The sequence below is a fragment of the Nesoenas mayeri genome (assembly GCF_963082525.1).
Source record: "Nesoenas mayeri genome assembly, chromosome: 3".
Lineage (NCBI taxonomy): Eukaryota > Metazoa > Chordata > Aves > Columbiformes > Columbidae > Nesoenas > Nesoenas mayeri.
This window is the reverse complement of record NC_137544.1, coordinates 96958042-96979450: the sequence shown is the minus strand read 5'-3', so window position 1 is coordinate 96979450 and position 21409 is coordinate 96958042. Positions and strand designations below refer to the sequence as shown.

Below are 21409 nucleotides of genomic sequence, written 5' to 3'. Positions count from 1 at the left end.
GGATTTTCTACTTGTGATTTTTTTTTAATAAGTCAAGGGTTAATTCTGATGCTGACAGCAGCTACTTAAAAAAATTAGCTTCTTAGATTTGATTTACAGTGTACCCAACAGCTTAGTGGAAAATAAATTAAATTAAATTCAATATAGTAGGTACAATTAATTGGAGAAAAATAAAATAAAACCTGCCTGGTAAATAACCATAGTCTAGCTTTAAGAAAACAGTTAATTTTAGGATCCTTTAAATGCACAGAAATTAGCAAATGTTTCAGTATGCTAATTTTTTTTAATTAAAAGATATTTCTGCAGTAAAAGCTCTTTCATATACACTACTGATTCTTCATCAAACGTTAAGTTTCCAACTTAACACCAGTATAGCCGGTGGCAGCCTGAAGGTTTACCATCTGCTGCCACCCAAAGTCACAGTGGCCACCTTCAGAACATACGCATCAAAGCCCCGAGATAAGAGGCTGAAGGAATACTGCACAAGTCAGCATAAGGGGAGTCACAAACCCAGAGGCAGGCAACAGGCAAGTCACCAGGAAAAAAGAACGTGGTGAACCATTAGTTGCCCTACCAAGCACCCAACCAAGGTCACGAGGGACAACGCTGGAAGAACTAAGGACTGCTCAAAAAGCCCTGCTCTCCTGCGAGTGGCTTTAATAGAAACGCAGTCCTCTGTCACACTGCAGATGTTTGTTTCCCCAGCTCCCTCTTCTTTTCTGGAATTTTTTTCTCCCTTCCACACTACCCCGTATCTAATATTGACTTTTTCTTCCCAGACTCCATGCTTTCAGGACATGGCACAGGACATACCCAAGTGTTTTATTTACTTGAGCAAGGTTTAACACTGATCAAAATAAACATCTCAAAACATGTTTGCTTACAAAAATGTGGATTTAAGTTCACTAACAGGTTGAAAAATAGCTTGTGTCTGATCAAAGAAAACGGAATAGGACCTCTTGCTGCAGTACCAGATACCTGAAGGGTTTTGTAGATGCACCAGAGCTAAGGGATTACTTTAAAACCAGCTCCATTTTGTTATTAAATTGCTGTTCTACACTGAAAACACATCAAGTAATAATATCACCAGTGGGCCATCTATTAATTCTTGTCCTTCTATCCTAAACAAATACACTCTTATCAAACGATAGATTCTCCAGAAAAAGCCCCACAAACTCTAAGACATATCAGATGATCACCTAGGATTTTTTTTCCATTGCATTGACCTCACCCACTGGAAAATCCCGTTACAGGCAGTGACAGACCACCAGGAATGAGGCAAGTTGGCCACCCGATCCCAGCACAAGTACTTGGGCTGGCCGGCAGAGCTTGGCAGGGCTGTGGCACAGCCGGCGCCACGGCGATTCCCCCCACTCCCATCAGCTGCGCCGGCTGTCAAGGCTACCGGGATTAAAAGATCTACTTAACACAGATTTATTCTTGTCACTTTTCAGATTACACCACCCGGACTCTCGCTCGTCTCCCTCTGTCGTTATAAAAAGAGATTACATTTGGCTAATATGTATGAAAAATGCGATTATTGCTTATCCTTGTACCTGTGCAATATGAATTATCTGCAGCTTGCAATTATTCCTCCTTTCAAATCATTATTCCAAGGAACTTACGGCTCGTATATTCTATGACTTGCAATAATAGCGTACTTAAACGACAAATGGTGCCGATTTAAATAATGCAAATGCTAAGGAAGCAGCACATATTCATATTCAAGTTTTTAAATACTTTTAGTAGAAAGGAAAGTCCACTTTCTCAGAGCAAACTAAAAACTGGCCAATAAATGACAAATGGTAAAATATTAACCTAGAAAATATAGCTGGCAGCTTATACCAGAGAATACAGTTTACAACATTAAATGCCACTAGACATCAGAGAGTAATTGCCAAGAGTAATTACTAAGCAACTTAGTAATATGTAGGAAGACAAAATTAATTTAAGTGCAAAATAAAATGTATCTGTAAATTATTTCTTTCTGGAGGCTGGAAGATACATACAGCTCAACCTGCACTGGAATATTCAATATTTTAATTTCAATTTTAGAAAAGGAAGCACAAAATCTGATACTTTAGTTGATCTTAGGACTGTGTTACATCAGATGAAACAAAACCTTCACTAAAGTCAACAGAAATTTTAGTGAGATGAGCAAGAAAGAAGCTAGAGAGAGACTAAGGGTTACAATAACAAAACACTCAGAATCGCTCAGACTGGTATAAATGGATGAATGGAAAGACTTCAGGCAAACAAGTGGCAGGTGTTTGACGGCAGAGAAGAAGGAGCAGGACCCTTTCCAGTCGGGAGAGAGATGAGGCTTTAGAGTTGAGCAAGCTTTGTTACTGGGGCTTCAAACCTGACTGCAGCTCAGGAATAATCCTGCAGCAGTAGGGAACGGAAGGTGCTGAGCCAAGAAATCAGTTTTGAAAATGACTCTGTAATTGATTTGATTTTGTAGGACTTAGCAAGTCACTTAAGAAATTGAGGGTTATCAAAATATAAGCAAGCTCTTAGAAGTTTCTTTATTTGTATTAATAGTTGCTGTTATTACTCAGTTTCAGATGTTTAACCATTTTTGCCACTGCTATAATATTTTCCATCGTGCCGTGTGCGGATGAGGAAATCTTGCTAGCCAGTTGAATTCCTTATGTTTTCAGCCAGTTTCTCTTTCTGAGTGTTGTAATGAAATAAGAAGGAATGTCTAAACTCTGTTATTTTAGAACTCCCTTTTCCTGCACACCTCTTACGTGCACATAGGGATGCCTTCTGATCCATAAGATGATCTGAAGACATTCAGCAGTGTGCACCTGAGAGCCAGGAGAGAGAAAATACCTGCTACAGTCAACTCAGTTGCACAACGCAACAGTCTTTAACCTCACCACAAAATAAAATGCCAAATATTTAAGTTTCTAACAAAAACTAAGAGGACATAGTTACTTCTGTCCTGCTATTAATGCAGAGCACACACATTGCCATAAAAAGAGTCCATTTCTCCTATCCTCTGATTAAATTCCATTAAAAATAACCCTTGCCTGTTTGAATTCAACTATGGGTCTGCAGATTATGCATGCAAACTCTACATATCTTCTACATACTACTTCTTTGTGACACTTCTACTCATCAAGGAGACAAGTATTATAGTAATCACACTTTCTAAACAATTAATAAGACTGATTTGGTGGTTCTGTATTTAGTCAACTCATCAAAATGTACTACCATGAGGGGACTTCTGATGATAGCATGACAGCCACAAAAAAATAACCTATACTCGAGATTAACAGAATTCCTTCCAGTTCTTCAGAAAATAAGTTATTTACTTCTAGAACCCTCTTCAGAAACTCCCAAAATAATTCTAGCAAGGCTCTTATGAGAGTATTTTATAAGGTTTCAGACTGTAGAATAAAGCTTAACGGCATACTGAACAACAAGCTCAAATGCACAGACATCTGCGGAAGACCTGATCAGTCACACCAGTGCCAACCCAGACAACGCGGCCTAATGGGGGAGCAGGGGAAGGGATAGAAAAGACAGAAAAGACAGTAATTGGTTACAGAGGCATCGTTATTACTTAATGCACTGTGCTTTCAAGAGGAATCTTTAAATCGAATGAATGTAAATAAGAGAGAGTTCTCAAGGATAAGAAATTGAGTTTGAAACAGCATCGGGAAGGTATCCAGCAGCACCATAACAAAGTCGATTCTTGAGGGGGCAGTTGTAGCTTCAAAGGAAAGATTTGCCTAGGGCAGAAACTCAGCACAGAATGTGCAACCCTGAGTTTTAATTAGTCAAATTTTGAAAGCAAAAATCTTTGCTATTCCAAAACGAAATTTTCTACCTAAAGGTACATGAACTGATTGGTTGGTGATAACAGTAGCTAAAATATTTAGATATTAGCCCGTTTTCAATGCAGTACCTCTGGTAACACTAACAAGAGCTATGCTTGCCAATCAGCAGCATCTCAGAGTCCACAACATTTGCAGGGCAAAACCCACCTTTATAATTAGATTAAAACTCTATTTTCAGATATCTACTGACAGGTAGACTCTTCCCATAATAAACACATAAAATACCTGCAAACACCACCTAGTTAACCTTTGACATCATGAAGTGAGCAAGCAGCAGCAGCAGAATCCAAGAAACGGAGTTTCCTGAAGCAAAGTGTAGGTCCTCTTGGGTCTCCTAACACAGTTATATTTATACCTCAGCCTTTGCTTGAGAGCAGCAGCAGAAGGATGGGAAGCGAGGCACAGATACGCTGATTCTGCTGTGAATTTCCACAATATTTTAAGGAGTTTAACAATGCTAAGATCACTAACTCTCAGTTTGAGCGGAAAAGGATCAACACAGCAAAAACTATTCAGGTGACAAGGAAGGTGGAAAGGTAGACAGGGAGAAATGCCGCACTGGAAATAAACTAGGCTAATATTAAATGTCTAATATTCTGCCTAGCCTAAAAAAAAAAAAACAGAGTTTTAGGCAGCAACAAGCCAATTCAAAACAGTTCAAGAGACTTCAAAAGAAGAACAAAGACTGCCATTACTCTAAGGGAAGACACTGAACCTTTCAGCATTTGATGGAGTGCAGGTTAAGAGCTGGTTTTCTGGAGGCAGCCCCATAGCAGGCAGATACCACTCTGGGCTCCAGGCAGCAGCGGGAGAACAAGTCTGCAAACCAACCACCACCATTTTTAAGTCAGCATGTTTAAGCCAGTCTTGCACAGGATAAGGCAAGGCTGAAAAATGCCAGTGGCTCATTACTGTCCACATACCCATTTTCTGCTGAAACCAAAGCGACAACCTCAAAATTAGAAAGGAGAAGAGTACTTTCAGGCAAAACTCCACGGGATGCTGAATCAAACTTGTGCCCAAAAATGTGGTATCTTCAAGACTAGGCCTGAAAATCAGAACCCATTTTCAAGAACAAACACTGTGATCCGCTTGGCTCCAGCGAGGAGTCTTACCCAGCTATTTGGGTTTCTCTACGATGAGAGATTTGGAGCACATGCAAGCAGAGGAGATGGTAAAGAACAGTGATGGTGAGGAAGGAACTGAGACGGTGTTTTAAACCAAAGGCAGGGGTATCATCTCTGGCACGCAGACACATGCGGACACTTCTGGTTCATATATTCACATTCATTTTGTGCATGCATTACAAAACCAAATAAAACATGTTTTGAACATTTGGGCTTAGAACAAGCTTTTCATCTGCCTCAACTTTTTTCCACACATTTTTAAGTGTTCATAAAAACAGTATACTCAGAATAAGTTCATAAAAAATAGAATTTGGAAGCAGGTACAGAGAGTACAAAGACACCTGAAAGAATATTGCTCCCTTTTTCATGCAGTAATTAAACATTAACTCTGATCCCTATGATATTGTTTACACATGAGCGTACCAGCTGTATACACAGCCCTGTTACTCCTCATACACATCTCTAACACTAAGATCTTTTATTTCTGTCATCACCAGGATCCTGATTCTTCCCAGCTCTGCCTCAGACACCTGGACACATTCAGCTCACACCTGGGCCACTTACTAGAGCTGTTCTTAGAGAGATACAGGAGATCTGATAACACCACGGTCTCCAAAAGCTCTGTTCTTATCAAGCGTCTTCTCCAGTTGCTGTTCATTATTCTCATTCAAGAACAAAGATACTAAAAAGGACTTTCTTGGTTCATTTCCAACACTTACACAACCTCATGTTGTCAGAATAATTCACAGAGTCCCTGCATACCACATTTAGTTAGTGGCTAACTAACTAATCCAACAGGTAGGTGCTCTTTCTAACCCCTTTGATACACATATGGAAAGGAATAATACTTACAACCAAGGAAAGAAGACACAATTAATATCAAGTCAGAGCTGAGAAATCCTTCTGTGCTATAAAAACAACCATAATACCTAATGTGTATAGCTCTCTGAAGAGAAGTTATCAACTTATGCACATAATTACAACAAAACAGGCAAAGAAAACCAAAAATCAGTCCCCATAGCTAGGCTCAGTCCAATAAGAGAAATACAGACATTAAGAGACCAGCTACAGGTTTTGTGATACACATTACAACTGCATAAATTGACCATGCATCAGTACTTCATACACAAACCAGGTACTACATAAGGAACTATCAAATGGCACAAGGGAATTGGTGTGGCAAAAAGGAAATGAGCCTTTACAGTCTGCATTAGCCACTGCCACACTGCTGAATAATACATCATCTTTAAAGTATTTGGTAAGGTGATTACTAATCAACTTTATCAAAACAATGCAGCAATTCCTCTTGTCTCTTAATTAGGCTTGCAAAAAAAATCTGTATGGTTCTTTACTGTTTACAGAGGGGTATTACCCTGAGGTTTTGGAAGACATAATTTGCATGAGTCAAAAATATGTCTGGCTTCATTGTTGAATCTGTCTTGGTTGAGGACTTCACTTCCAAATTCTCAGGGAAGGAGAACAGTCATTCTCTCCCCCCCAATCCCAGTCCCCATTTTGTTCAAAAGCAGGAATTTCTATTTTTCTGTACTTCAAGTATCTACCAGTTTATTCAACTGAAAATACATCAACTTGTCCTTACCCCAGTATTGTAACCATGACTTCATTTTTGAAAAACAGGCCTCATCCTATTGAATGCCACCAAACATGTACCTTATCCTTTAGCTCAAATATATTTTGCATGACCTTACATGAATTGCTTAGATAAAAGCCTTTTTTCTTCTACTTTTGTTATTTTAAAGTGCAGATGCATTTGAGTCATTTTCCCCTTTTGTTTCATATCCTTAAGATCCACAGCTTCAAAGACAAAATGTCAGCATGCAGTCGATTTATGACTGAACTCTTGAAGAGATACTGAAGAATTACCTTGTCAATCACCCCAAGGACTCTGAAGGCCTTCAGTTCCTCGGCAGGGCTCCTTAGGTTCCAAGAGGGCCTTGAACTTAGTGATCCTGGAGGCTAATGGAAGATATCAAAGATTATACATCAATCAGGGTGGTACTTGAAGGAAGACTGCCTGCTGAAGCAAATGCCAGGCCGAAGGAAACTAAATTTATCATAAATCAGAGAGAGTGAAGATGAAAGGAGAAGTTTTCTGTTTGTCCTTAGTGGGGGGAAAAAAACAACTTGCAAGTAAATACAAATCGAGATAACATTGAAAACAAAAATTTAAAAAAGAAAAAATAATGCATTTCTTTATTTTCTGTGCTTAATGGAACCTGGCAATCAATTGCTGAATTCTTACCCCATCATAATAATCAATAGAAGCCTTAAAGGTATTCTGGATACAAAATAATTCAGAGATCACTAAGGAGGAGAAAGCAAATTAGAGGCTTTTTAAGTCTGAAGAACATAAAATACAGAACTATAAACAAGGTTCTCTTGCTCTCTGGTGAGCTTTATGAAATCTTTTTAATAACAAGGTGCACAACAGAAATGATTCCGAAAACTAATTTACAAAAAGGTGGCTAGCTACATATCATTAATCTAGAAATTAACACCATAGCAAGAGAATTGGCAGGTGCTAACTACTCAAGTAGTTAACATGCACAGATTTTTGTCAGTGCTATGTTTTGTAGTTTCTCGGGGCAAACTCAAAGCTTGCATGTCAGAGGAGGGAACAGCGTTTCAACTGGAAGTCTTCTGGGACAAAGATCAACCTCTTAAGCACCACATATACCTCTGGCATGTTAACAAACATTTTCAGAAGTTTCTAGTTGCCAGCTGAGATAATTCATTAGATCATCCCCCAAAAATTCACCAGGCAGCTTCTAGCAGAACCACAGCCCTGGGTCTCTTCCTCATGGGAAAGGTAACTTCTTTTGCAGACTTGTTGAATGCCAAACTCTTTTTAGCATTCCCTGGTGTCCCCAAGTACACTTCTACTGCACAAAGGTAAAGGAAGAGGAAGGTGAAACTCATTGATTTTTAGGTTTCTAAGAGGCAAAAGCTGCTTGTTTAATTTGTCAGTATCCTGAGAAAAATATTTAAGAAATATGTCACAAAGGAAAACCATCGGTAAGTAATTCTGTTGTGGATGGAATGTTTAAGTATAAGGAAAAATCAAGACTCTTTCCCTAGTGATCAGAAACTCCCAGAATAACTGATGATCCTGAACTAGGTAATTCCATTTGCTTCCCCTCTCAGGTTTCCCTTCCAGCATCCTTCCTGGGCCATCCTCAAAGGTGAGAACACCTCCCCAAAGCCCCCCCCCCCAGACTGGTTCCCCTTCATGCTACCAGTCAGCCGCCATTTCTCCTTCCAAATTCTTTCCCAAAAATCAACTCTTATTTTAGCACTGCCTACAAAATTTAACAGAAAGGTTAAAAAACACGTTTTTGAAAAGCATGGAGAAAAGTGTGCCTTTCTTCTGTGTTCACCTACTGGGCTCTACGTTAAAAAGAGTTAATTATTTATTATCATTTATCTGTCTGGGTCTTATAATTATTGTCATGTAAACACTGCCAAGCAAGAGTGCCAGCAGCAGTTAAGAGAAAAGAGCCCAGATTCTACAAGTCACTAAAGGTTTTAGTATGAAGAAGAAAAAACAAATCTACATTAAGTTTTTTCTCCAGACCTAATTTAGGTTCCATATTCTAGTGAGCCATTGGGAGGTCGAGGGAGCTCTTTTGTTGTGTTGTATTTTAAGAGTATGCAATTCTTCTGCAATAACGAAATATTTGCTTTGAAACAAAGATTTGTGCTAACACAGAGTTTATTCATGACAAGATTTCAAAAGCATTCTAAGGAATACATTTAATGAAAGAGAATATTTCCAACTCCTTTAGACTACTATAAAAGATTTCCACTTCTCTCTGCATGCTATTATGTTTTATAACCATTTCTCTATAATCAAGCTTTTAAAATTTTCTCTTATGCATAACATTTCAACCATGAATTAAGTTCATATATCTCTACAGAAGTTAATAGTTGTCTAATAATGCCATAAAATCAGACTTTTGCACCCATCATGTCTGAAGACCCCCAAAAAATCAGTACATATTCTTGGGTCTTTCTCTAAAATATCACCGATGGTGCCACAGTCATCAATATCGTGTACACACATTGTTTTCCATATACACATTCTATAGTCACTTCTTACCTTAAAACTATTAACAATCACATGCTCAACTACACAATTCCCAGTAGCTTCTCTGTTTTTATCAGTTTCAGGTTATTTTTTCCCTTTACAGTACTTTGCTTTCACTGTTGCAAAGTCTAACAGTGGAGCCCAGTGATGGGGAGGCACCATATGCTGTCGTGGGGCAAGCCAGAAGCAAACTCTAAATACCCCAAGTACCCAGAACTACAGCAATTAAGCACTCTATGAAGCTGCCTGCTCTTCAGAAGAGAGTAAAAATCCAAACTCAGCATATAGCCAGCAATAAGGAACATAATTAAGAAAGCACTCTCATCAAAAATAGAGGAATAAAATAAAATTAAATAAATAAAATAAAATAAAATAAACAACAGGAAGAAGGGTAACAAAAATACTTTGCCTTTACAAATAAGGCATTTATATTTCGAAGAAAGTGGCAGACTACCTCTGCCTCCAGAAGGCATTCAGCAGCCTGTCCAAATGGCCAGCACACTGCTCAGGTATCCCAGGATCTTTCCCTTCCACAGCTCAGCCCAACATCTTTTGAAACTGTTTCTAGACCACAGCTGCACAGCTGGAGTTGTCTTACTGGGGATCGGTGTCACCAATTCCAACAGCTCCTTTCCTACCATCACCTTTTGGCCAGCCTGTGCTAATGTTGAGTGGAAAAGGATGATGCTGACTGCAAAGCTGACCTCTGTAAAGAGTTTGTAGCCACCACTTGGCTTCAAAAGCCTCTAGTTTTGCAAGCTACACAATAAGATATGCCAACAGCTCTTGCCTCAGCTTTGGCCTCACTACCAGCAGTTTTAAGAGCAGTGGGAGAAAGAGAAGTACACCACCAGCCAAGCAAGGAAGAGGAAGAGCCTCTCATGTTAACCTCATTTAAAGCAAGACCACCATCCCCAGCCTGGTGATACAAACACCATCTGATGGGAAATGACTCTACTGCTGCCACTGCCACCTTTGACAGCAGTCACCACAGAACCTCAGGATAAAAAAAGAGAAATTTCATGAGTATCTGTGCAGAGCTGCACATCAAAATGTGATCCCCCCTCACTTTTCAGAGGTCTGTGTCTGATGACTTGAGTAACTATCCACCTGTAGCACCACCAGACCCTCGACTACAGCAAGGAGATGCCTTGTTTTAAAGCAGATACTGCTGGCCTGAGGTGCAAGGCTCCATGTTGTGAGTGTAAAAGAGCTTCCAGCTCTCCTGGTCTGGTAGAACATCCCAGCCCCTTCTTTGCACTGCACCAGAAGCGTACCAGGTTGCATCTCTGCACACATCTGAGCCAAGCAGAGCTACAGTGTGCTCCAGAAAGCCCCCAGTGATCAACAAGTGGAGACTGTATCTTCCCTGAAGCTGGGACACATCTAGGGTTATGCACATCTGGAACTAGCAGCAGACAGGAATGCAGAATGTGATCTTGGAAGCCTTGAGACTGAATTTCTTATTTTATGTTAAATTCACATATAACAGAACTACAGAAATGTATTTTGTTTACACTTCAAGTAAGTTGCATGCACAGTTAATGAGAACTTTAGGAAGTGAGATATCTTATTAATTCCATGAGGAATTAAGACTGCTTTTCCTGTTTGGGCATCAGGTTTGCATGTACCTCTTGTTACTAAATTGCTTTGAAAATTAAAAGTAATTGACATTTTAAGAGACAACAGCTTTGATGATGGTGCAAAAGGAACAATTCTGAATAGTAAAAAATGGCCATAAGTAGAATCGGAAATCATTTTGAACAGTTAAAAAAAAATGCATTTTAAAAATACTAACAAAGTCAAAATGAACCCACAGGCTGTATGTGTAGCTGTGCTGGGCCTTGCAGCTGACAGCTATGTAAGACTGCAACTTTCTGATGGTCAACCCAGTGTGATTCAAAGGCTGCTGCTGCAGCTCTACTCAGGCTTGGAGGTGGGTCCCCAGACCCGCTACTTATAAAGAAGCAGAGGAGAAAATACAGCCTGAGAATCTGCAAAATTGCCTGCCGCTACCCATACACAGCATTTGTCGTCAAGAAGGCCCTTGAGGCTGCTGTGCTGTGCCAGAGGAAGAAGAGAAGGACAGTGTCTGCTGCAGCTTGTTTTTCCAGAAGGTCTACATGCCTGTTTACAACCGCCAGAAGCTGTCTCCGCGTCTCCCACTCCTATGGGTCACAGAAAGGCTTTTCTCAATGTTTACAAGACCCTGTCAAGTTAATTCCAAGTTCATGGTCAGTCACAGTTGCGTCAGTTCCCTGTTCTTCTTTTCAGCCTTAAGAAATCTTCTATCCATCCTTAAGCCCTCTACACATAACCTTTTTTTAACAGTGCCAAGGGTTCTCCAAACACCTCCTCTCGTGCTCCTCTCCTCACCACTCAGACTTGCCAGCAGCAGGGTGGTTGCTAAGGGTGCTATCCTTGAGGGCTACACCATTGGCTTTTTGTTGAGGCAAGAAAAGTGACAAACTACTGTTGTTCTTTGTTTGGTTTCCATGGCACCAAAGATAATTTTTGCTTCTTGACTCTGAACTGCCAGGCCTTTGCCTCCAGGGAAATCTGGTCTTTGAAGAGGCAAGGGCCTGGCATTTTGGGTTGTGGAAGAATAAGCTCATCTCCTTCTGCCCCAGGGCCCCAGAGAAAAGCCACCATGCTTTACCACATGAGGTGTTCAGATGGCAAGTGGGAGGCTTGGGGTATGTTTAGCAGGCATAGCCTTTTGAGGCTGCTGCACAGGGCTCAGTACATGGCTGGCAGCCCTGAGCCTTCGGCAGATGTGAGAGGCTGAGGGGTGTGGGGCTATAATTGAACTTGCACTTCTGAGCTTATCTCTTCCCTGGCTGGACATTCTTCTGGCCTGGTGGATGAGAAAGAAGTGAAATGTCATGTCTCAGGTGAGCCTAGTTTTGATGCTGATCACTGTGGTTGTTCCTTGTAAGGGCACAATAGGAAATACAAAGCTATCTAACACCAGACATGGGCAACACAGCAGTTCTGCCTTGTAATGTCAGGCCATGAACAAGAACACTTTGCCTTAAATACCCAAATGCAAACAGTCTCAGGTCCCTCACTGCCTGTGAAGGTCCCTGCACTGACCCATGCTTCCCATAACAAAAACAAACTCTGCCCATCAAAATACACCCACAAGTACCACTTGGGTAGAGTATTTGTCCATCATCTTCTTGCAAAAGTAATTTCAGTTGTACGGTTCAAACTGTGCTGGGCTACCAGGTGTAGCAGCACTTGGCCATGCTTCTAGAAAAGGCTTCCTGTCCTAATGCAGTGATTCTTCTCAAAGTCTTCAGTGTCCCTTCAGCACAGGAGAATTTATGAGACCTCCTTATAGATCCGTGTGGGCAAAGAAGGTATTGTAGAGGGTTATTTATCCTGTCCAAGCATAAGAATCTGAACAAGAAATGGTATGAGTCAGCATGACCAACAGCAGTAGGAAGTACTACTGGTAACAGATCAGCCTTGCCCCAGCATGGCCAGTGGCTTGTGAACAGCAGCTGGACAAGCATCAAGGTGTCGTGAAGCGGGGTTGCAAGGAGACATACACACTAACCTTGGACACTATAGACTTAATTTACTTAGGAGAAGGACACAAAATACCTACATGTTTCCACCAGCACCTCCCAAGAACCACGCTGCCCATAGATGCAGGTCATTTCAGTGCACTTACTGCTGTCCACGTGGGTGGAATAATACACACAAACTCCAACATAAACTACTTTGGGCAGTAAAAAGTACAAGCAGTAACTAAGGCACAGGATTTCAGAATGACATTCCTTATTTTCCGTAAGACACTAAGCCAAAGCACCAAGGACACCAATTCTTAGGGGTTCCTACTACTACCCTTACAATAACTTTGGGAGATTAAGTCCTTCTCCTGATTAAGTTTTTGCTATCAACTTGGAGACAAGCTGTTCCTCACCACAACCATCACGACCCATCAGCACCATCTGCCCTTGATGCCAGCAAATTCCAAAGCCCTAAGACAAAAGTCAAATTTATGCATTATGCAGAACAGCAAATAAAGGATATTAAAATACACATACAGACTTCAGTAAAACAAAGCCAAATCAGGGAAACGTGCCTTTTTTCTTTCTTTTTTTTTTTTTTGTACAAATGAGAATAAGCCAGGTGCAACATTTTCCTTGTGTAAAGTCACATTTACCCTAACTTGTCAATTTTGAGTTTCAGCATCGAAGGAGAATGGTTCTCTATTCTCACTTTTTTTTTCTTGTCTTATCCCAATAAATCCTGCTTTCCTTTGGATCTGCAAAGAAGGCATGTGCTTTATTCAGTACAGCATAAAAGAGAAAATACTGTACCTCTCAAGTTCACACACAAAAAATGCAACCTATTTCTTCCTCCTTCCAAACCACAATTAGTTTTTAAACTTATAAAAAGGAAAAAATAGGTTGCTCATTTTCTTTTCTTGTTCTGCGGTTTCCAAACACTCTGAGGTTTTCATTCAATATAGCTTCTTCGTCATTTTCAGGGGTGCTTGACCTAAAGAAAGACTACCTAGTAGGAGTTCATATCAGTCCAAAATACTAAATTGTTCAAAGTACAATTCATAGCAGCAGCAAGACTTCAAATGTCACAAAATATATCCCATTTGGAACATCTTCAAAATGGTACTTGTGGGCTCTCAACATAAAGTTACCCTTCAAAATCAATGTTTTTGCTTTTTTAACGAACTTATTAGGCAGTTGGACTTTATAAGGCTTCACATTGTTGCGGTATGTTCTCCTTAAAGCATTTTTTTAGATCTGTGCAAAATAAGAAGCAATAATCTTCTGTCCCTTTTGTCCTCGCTGATATAAATGCAGAGAGACAGGAAGTTGGTAACTTTTATATTTACTACAATAGGGCAGTCATTGACAATCACACACAGTTTAGCATGACTGCAGTAAAAGTCGAAAGTAGGAACAGATAAGTCCCAAAGGAACTGTTTGGGGAAGGGCAAAGTAGAAATTTATTGAGGGTATCTTGGAACAACCTTTGTTTGTCTTTCGTACACCTACAGATAAGGGTGTTTCTGCTTAAGGAATCAAGAAGTAGCTGATCACTCAAGCATATCCAAGAGAGACATTTGAAGGGATCAAGAAGAACCTTGGCTCAATTAAGTACTTATTTTGTGGGAAATTCATCTCGTCCCCTTGTCACGTGCTTGATTCACTTCTGACACACCATTATGTTCTACACACCAAGGAAACCAACAGTCTTCTCACTCCATACAGGACCGACCAATATCCCCATGGGAAAGGCAAAAGAAACCTTACATTCTAGTGTGGTTTTTGGCTTTACTTTTAAATTTTTTAGCATTATTAAAAATGTGAATAGAAGGAAAGCATGCAAAAAATCCAGGCCTGGATTAAATCAACCTTTCTTCATAATGCTATGGAATGCAACCAACCAAGAATCAGAAAGAGCAACAAATTAACAGAAACATATCAACTAAATACTCCTCAGGTCTCCTGAAAGGGAAATTCTAGACAGTTTTTGAACGTCAAGCTTGAATATGCTTTGCTAAAAGACAGGAAAATTTAATTATACCAAAGTCAGGTTCAGAAAAAAAGAAATTAAAGCCTACCATAGGAACAGATGCATCTTCAGAGGATTTATGGTAGAGACTGGAAATTTTTTCAGCACGCATAAGGTATTCTGCAGTTTTCCTTTTCACTGCTTCTCGACGAGTGGGACTTGATTCACCTCAATGGAGAAAAACAAAGTCATTCTTTCTATGGAGAGATGGGTACTAAGTAATCAAAGCACATGACTGCTTTTGATTCTATTTTTTTTAATTTCCTTTAGGTTAGTCATAATCAAACCTACAGATATGCATCAATAAAAAGCAAATACTATGATCTCAGAGTTCTACAAAAATAACAATTTAAGCCTTGCTATAGACTAAGGTAAACAAAAACTGTTACCTCATTTTTCTGTGATCTGGTATATGTTCCTATGGTAACATAAGTAAGAACTGAAACAAACCACTGATCCAAATGTTGTACCCAAAAAAACCCCCTCAATTAGGGAAGACATGATAAGATGTTTACAACAAAACAATTTTTAAAAATGTTGTGCTTTTTTTTTTTCCTTCAATTTTCTAACATGGGTTTTCCTAAATACAAAGGAGACCCAGAAATACTACTAATAGCCAGAAGGCAACGTGAGAGACACAAAGAACTCCTGCTTACAGCTTTCCGATGCTACCTGCTCCCTGCCCGTTGGCTTGGGGTGACACAAGAGAAAAGGAAGAATTGTGTTCACAAACTACTTCACTTCCCAGGTGGCCACATCACCACTGTGTTATGTCTGATCTACCCAAACTCTTGTAAGAGCTGAGAATACCGTGATAGCGCATAAGTTTCTGTCTTCACTCTAAAACTTACAGTTTCTGTTCAGACATTCACATCACATGCAGTATATTGTTACAATAGACTCAGTTTGTGATGACAACACCCAACCAGTCAACCGGCAAGCAAAGATAAAGACACTGTGAGCCACAATTGTTATAAAAGAAAACTGAGGTTACTATGTTGAAAAATAGTGACAGACAGCATTCCCAGAAGAAGTCAGAACAATAGCAGAGACTTCGCATGGCCCTGACAGTCCCTTCCAAGCCATAAACGAGGCCATCTGGGACTTGCAGAAGCACAGCCTTGGCCAGGACAGGCTTCTGCACCGACAGGTGCAAGCCAGCACCCCTCACAAACCAATGCTCAAACAGGGCAAGGAACTGCAAGGATATCAGACTAACAGCTGCTCAACATGAAAGATAAGGCAAGGAACACGAGAGGTAATAAACTAAACACACAAATACACAAACCCTAACAAACTGCAGATAACACAGACAATAACGAAGACTAAGACTCCTAAGACACTGATGAAAGGAACCTCTGAGTGTAACCTTGAAGGAGTTCAGCCAGAAGCTTGGTAACTGATAAGAAGAAGAAAAAGAAAACAAACCTCAGGATTACTGTGGGTTATCAAGAATGAGTCTCATAAAAAGCAAACTGATTATGGAATGTCTTTGGGAGAATTTACTGCGTAAGCACTTGTATGCAAAACATTGTGGGATGTTTTCAGGGGGATTGTAGAAATGCACAAGACACTGTAAGCCATTTAGGGCCAGGTCTAAAGGTAAGGAAAAGGAAGGGTCAAGGTTGAAGGGTGGCACAAGCATGAGAAAACAGAGGTAGGAATTACATGGGCTGGCTGTGTGTAAGCAGGCTGCACCTGTCTGACTGAGCCCTGTACCTGGCCACCACTATCTGCCTTGTCTTCTTAAACTCTGTTCCTCGTTATTTTCTGCATTAGTGTGCTCAGCATTCTCTGCGCGTAAGATAGGCCAACAAAATTCAAGGCAGATAAGCAGGCAAGTCAAACAAAGTGTCTGAGAACTGGGTCACGGAGCTGGGGGCAAGACACCAGAGAGAACTGACCAGCGGTAGTTCAGAAGAGGTTGGGCTGTTCACACTGCCCATGGTTATGCAGGTGTCTGGAAAGGCAATATCCTTCTGCCTGTGTCCATCTGTTTATGGTCAACCATGTCCATACAGACTATGTGTGGACACATGCAAGCCCCCCTCAGAAACCTGCCCTCAGCGTCACTACTGGGAGGACCCAAAGAAGGGGTTAAGCTGCAGCCACATCTCTCCAGCAGCTCAGAGAAGGAAGAATCGCTCTGATCCTTCAGTCAGCCCGACCTGGCTAGCCTTGACACCAGCTCCTTCTGAAAGGAGAAGGAGCAGGTTGTTTGACTGCTTAGTTTTCCCCAAATGCTTTCAAGATGGCAGAGAATAATGAAAAACTAAGTACAAGGTCTCTCTAGAAGGTTCATGGAGAGTTCCTCTGCTGTGGGCTCTCAGAGCTGCTGTTTCCCCCACCCCATGGAAGAGGGAATGAATCATTGCTATTGCTTTTAACAATCTGTAGACTCAGAGAGAAAAGAAGGCAGAAGCTCTTTTCCACTTTATGTTGCCGTGGTATATTACTGGTCATTTTGACACTGTTAAAATAGTTCCTTTCCCTATCATATCATGACTACAAACTACCTAAACACACAGAACAGTCACAAGAATTAGTGCCAAAGACTTACAACCTACTCCAAGCTCTGCTGTAAATGATCTGTTGTAAATCTAATTGCCCACCTCACAGCAGGAGAGAAAAGTGATTGTCACCTCCTTGGACAGACCCACACAACCCTACTCTGCAAACACCTTGGGCCACATTTTGTTTGGGAAAAAGATGGACAGTCAGAAATTCCGTGCACTTTCAGCATACAATACTATGGATATTTACCAACTTCTCAGTAACTTCTCTCATTCTAAAGACAGAGAGAACTTTGTCCCAGGCCCAGCACCTCTAACACCTTCACTTGGTAGGACTCTCCTGGTGAAATTCCCCTAGATAAGACTGCTGGTCTTATTCACCTCTGGGATTAAAAAACCCTCAACAACGCTCAATTGTTTGAACTTGGATTTGGCTTTATCAGAAAAGAATAGACCCACAGTATTTTATAAATGTGTGTTGCAATTTCTTAAAACGTGTCTAAAACGCTCTTGCTTTCATCTTGATATTTAATCTTATGGCACCATAAAACTTTTTTGTGCAATGCACTGGTGATCGCCCACACTCTCTTAGACACAAGAAGTGGCAATCACTTTGGGGGAAAAAAAAAGTCATCTGCATAGCAACAATAAAATCTTCAGCCAGTGTTTTCTTCAAGCAGACTGGTAGAAAACTGCTAGGTTAGTGTCTAAGGCTATCATAAATGTCAAGCTTACTGCTTAATTGTGAGCTATGTGTATTTAGTTTGGATGTTTATTGCCTTTTTCAAGGCTTCAGTAATTTTACAGTAATTAACGCAAACAAACTACCATGTCTCCTTAAAGCTGTCTTTGTTCTCCCTACTTTCACAAGACATTAATTTCAGTTTTCCTTCTACTTTTCCTTCCTAATTTGTTAAATAACATTTGCAAACTGTTCGCTCATTAAAATCTTCAGCCATAAAAGAGGGTGTGGATTCACAAAACAATGTTTACTCAACAAGTTCTTGCATCTTATTTGTGAATAAGATCATTAATAGTTCAGTCTCTCAATACTGTAACAAAGTAGATGTTTGAGAATCGGATTTATGGAAGCAGGATTCTGACTTTCTATTCTTTATATTAGTTTAACTGAGAAAAAGTAAAAAGCTACATTTCAGTGCAAATTCCCATTTAAACAGCCAATAACTCACAAAAATCTATAAAGAAATACTGGATATGAATTTTTTTAAAAATTACTTTAAAAGCCTTCAACACAGGGTGATGAGTAATAATAAAGACCCCATTAAACTAAAAATAATCTTTAGCATTTATGCCAAATTTCAGGTCATAGAACTCTCCACTTAAACCAAATAAGTCACTAAAACACAGTACAAGAGAAAATCCTTATATTTGACAGATGTTAAAGCTGTGATGCAGACTATGTATTTTTTTAAATGCAATATTGCATTTTGTTATGGGACAGTGTTTTTAGTTACACAAAATGTGTACTCTCAAAAGAATTGGCTCATTTATGCCTAGTTGAGACCTTTTGATTTAAACACTGTGCGAGCATATTGAGCTTCTATTTCCATTCTGCGGTTAGCCCACAATAATCTAAAGAGGTATCTCTTTTTAATTGCAATTTAAACTTGAAAGGCATTTTTCTTTAAATGGCAGCAAACAGGAAATGTTTAAACTGTGTCAAAGCCTTTGATGAATCTTTACAACTGCTCATAAAAGATCATCCTGCTTAAAATAATATTGATTTTTCATTTATTTTCCTAGATACTAGAAGATTTACGTTTCATCTGATCAGGATCAAAGCTTCTCCCCCCTCCTGATCACTGGGATTAAATCGGCAATGTCATTTTACATGTTTAAAAACTACACTGCTAAAGCAAGATATAAAAGTGTAGCAAAGCTGATCATAGAGACCTTAGAATAAAAACCCCTCAAGATTCCCCGTCTCTCTCCCTCTGCATTTGCTACAGAGCAGCTGTGCCTCACACACATTCACATGAATGAAAATATTAAGGCGAGAAACCACCCACTTAGTTTATTTTCCATATGACTTTCCTGTAATTATTTTGTAAACTGTTCACACAACAATATAAAAAAACATCTGCAAAAACAGGTAATTAATGTGTCAAGCCAAACTAATGCATTTTTTATGGTGTCCATGCTTCGTCAACTGTAATTATAACTCTTTTTAAGCAAATGATGATGTGTTTGTTGCAATGTGCAAGTGGTTATTTTAGATGCTCTGTTTACTATTACTGCAAACAGAATATAAAAACTCTACAGCTACTTTGTTGCACATATAAGCCTTCATCTACACAAGCACAAGCAGGCTGCTCCCTCATTTTTCAAAGGCTTTGCCTATTTCAAAGAAATAAAAATATCTTAAAATGAAAATTGGCTTTGGAAAGGCCGACCGGGCCACCCGCTGACCAAAGTAACAGTAGCCAGGACATTAGGATAGCAGCCAATGACTCAAAATTTATTCTTTAATTTTTATTTCTAAGGATGGCTCAGCTACAATATATTTACTAAAACAGACATTCCTAATAAAAATGATCTTGAAGGCTTGACAGAGGAAAACCACAAATATTAGTATAATTATGCCACTAAGTTAATCTGTGACTTGCCTGCTTGTTTTCTCATAGTCCATTGATTTGAAAGAAAAATACAGAGAAGCAGCATTTTCACAGAATAGGTGCACGGAAGCAGCATCTGGGAAAATAGCAATATTTTTGTCTTCTGCTCACATCTCATAGACCCTCAGAAGAATACATACATTTGAAAGATTCACTATTGCAATGTTGAAGTATTAAGTGTTCAGCTCAGTTAACTATTTATTGAGGCACCAAGTTTTCTGTGATTCTATTGTACAAGAAAATGACTTAGGTTCAGGTATTAACAGCAAAGAGCTATTGAAAGAGGGCCACACCAAATCAACTCAAATGAACAAAAAGAAATCTGGGCAGTATGGACCATGGGAAAATCTGTCTCTTTTCTCAAAATAATCTGGGGTACTAACAGAACACCTCTCAGATGCACAGAAGTGCCCTCAAACTTATGCCGGTCATTAACTGTTCTCCACAGATGCAGCATGAAGTCACATGGAACATGTGCATCTTACTGGATGGTTACTAACAAAACTCTAGTCACCACGTGCCACTAACATATAAAATATCCCACCTTAAGTAATTCACAGTATGTGGCACCCACCCAGGAAGTCTAGATGTGCCTTCCTTCCTTTGTGTTTGACCACCTCCAAATCATCCCCCACCAGGAATTACGGATTTTCCTCAGGAAGAACCAACCTGCCAGGACATCAGACCCTGCCTGACTAGCTGGATATTTCCACAGAAAAGGCTAAAAAGTTAATACTACCTGCCGCAATCCTCTGTAACCTCCATATTCCAAATCTTCCTGCTTTTTTTCTCAGACTTACTAAAAATACATGTGGGCTGCCTTTATTTAAGAAGATATCAGAAGAGATTTGCTCCAGGAAGGAATGTCCTCTTGCAGCACAGGCTACAAGGAACTTGCAGGAGACTGCCTGTTGTGCTAACCCCAAACTCCATGTTCTTAACAATTCAAACAGTAAAACTTTCTCTAAATACTGAAATCTTCAATGAAACATTTATAATTGCCAAATCTAACAGCTATAATACCATTTTTTATTTTTAAAAGTTTCTTTATCTTCTTCATAGTCTTCCTGCACATATCACCCAGCTGGATTGCTGAATTTTTCAAAGAATCGCTCTCTATAAAAATGCAAGGGAGTAAGCCTTAAAAGATTTATTTCTTCTCACAATGAAAAGAGGTTTAGCAGCACCTTCCTTATTAGTGGGTAGCCCAGCTGTTATTTTTGCCTAATTGGTTCAAGAGGACCTCTGTTCTTCTTAGGGCAAACACTTCTTACATCATGTGAAGCAGACTCCTTTGTCCATATTAGCCAAACAAAAGCTCAGGCACACCGTAAGTGACAATGCGACTTATAATCCAGCACAGGTTTGTGACCGCTTTGGACACAGTTTTATAACCCTAAAATTTATTTCAGGAAGGGAAAGAGCTGCTGATTTTGGAATGAGGCTCCACCAACTTCCACAGGATAGTAGGTAACCTTTAATTTTCAAATAATTACTTAAGCGAAATGTGGCAGGTGCTGGGGTAGACGGACACTTCAGCATCAAGGAGAGATGCTACAGATTTTAGCAGCAGGTGGCAGTTTGGAATTGTGAAATAAGCCCACTCGCTCATCATTTCTAG

The 21409-nt window shown here is 39.8% G+C and overlaps 1 protein-coding gene across 4 annotated transcripts in view; it reads right to left on the bottom strand.

Annotated features, from left to right (window-relative positions):
- Nucleotides 1-21409, bottom strand: part of RPS6KC1 (ribosomal protein S6 kinase C1) — an 89884-nt gene that overhangs the window by 33949 nt on the left and 34526 nt on the right. For all 4 annotated transcript variants that reach the window (XM_080343054.1, XM_080343057.1, XM_080343055.1 and 1 more), the window contains 2 exons: nucleotides 14689-14807; nucleotides 6863-6955 (listed from right to left, as the gene is read on the bottom strand). In XM_080343054.1, coding sequence (XP_080199180.1) covers nucleotides 6863-6955; nucleotides 14689-14807 — 212 coding nt within the window. The remainder of the gene's footprint in view (nucleotides 1-6862; nucleotides 6956-14688; nucleotides 14808-21409) is intronic.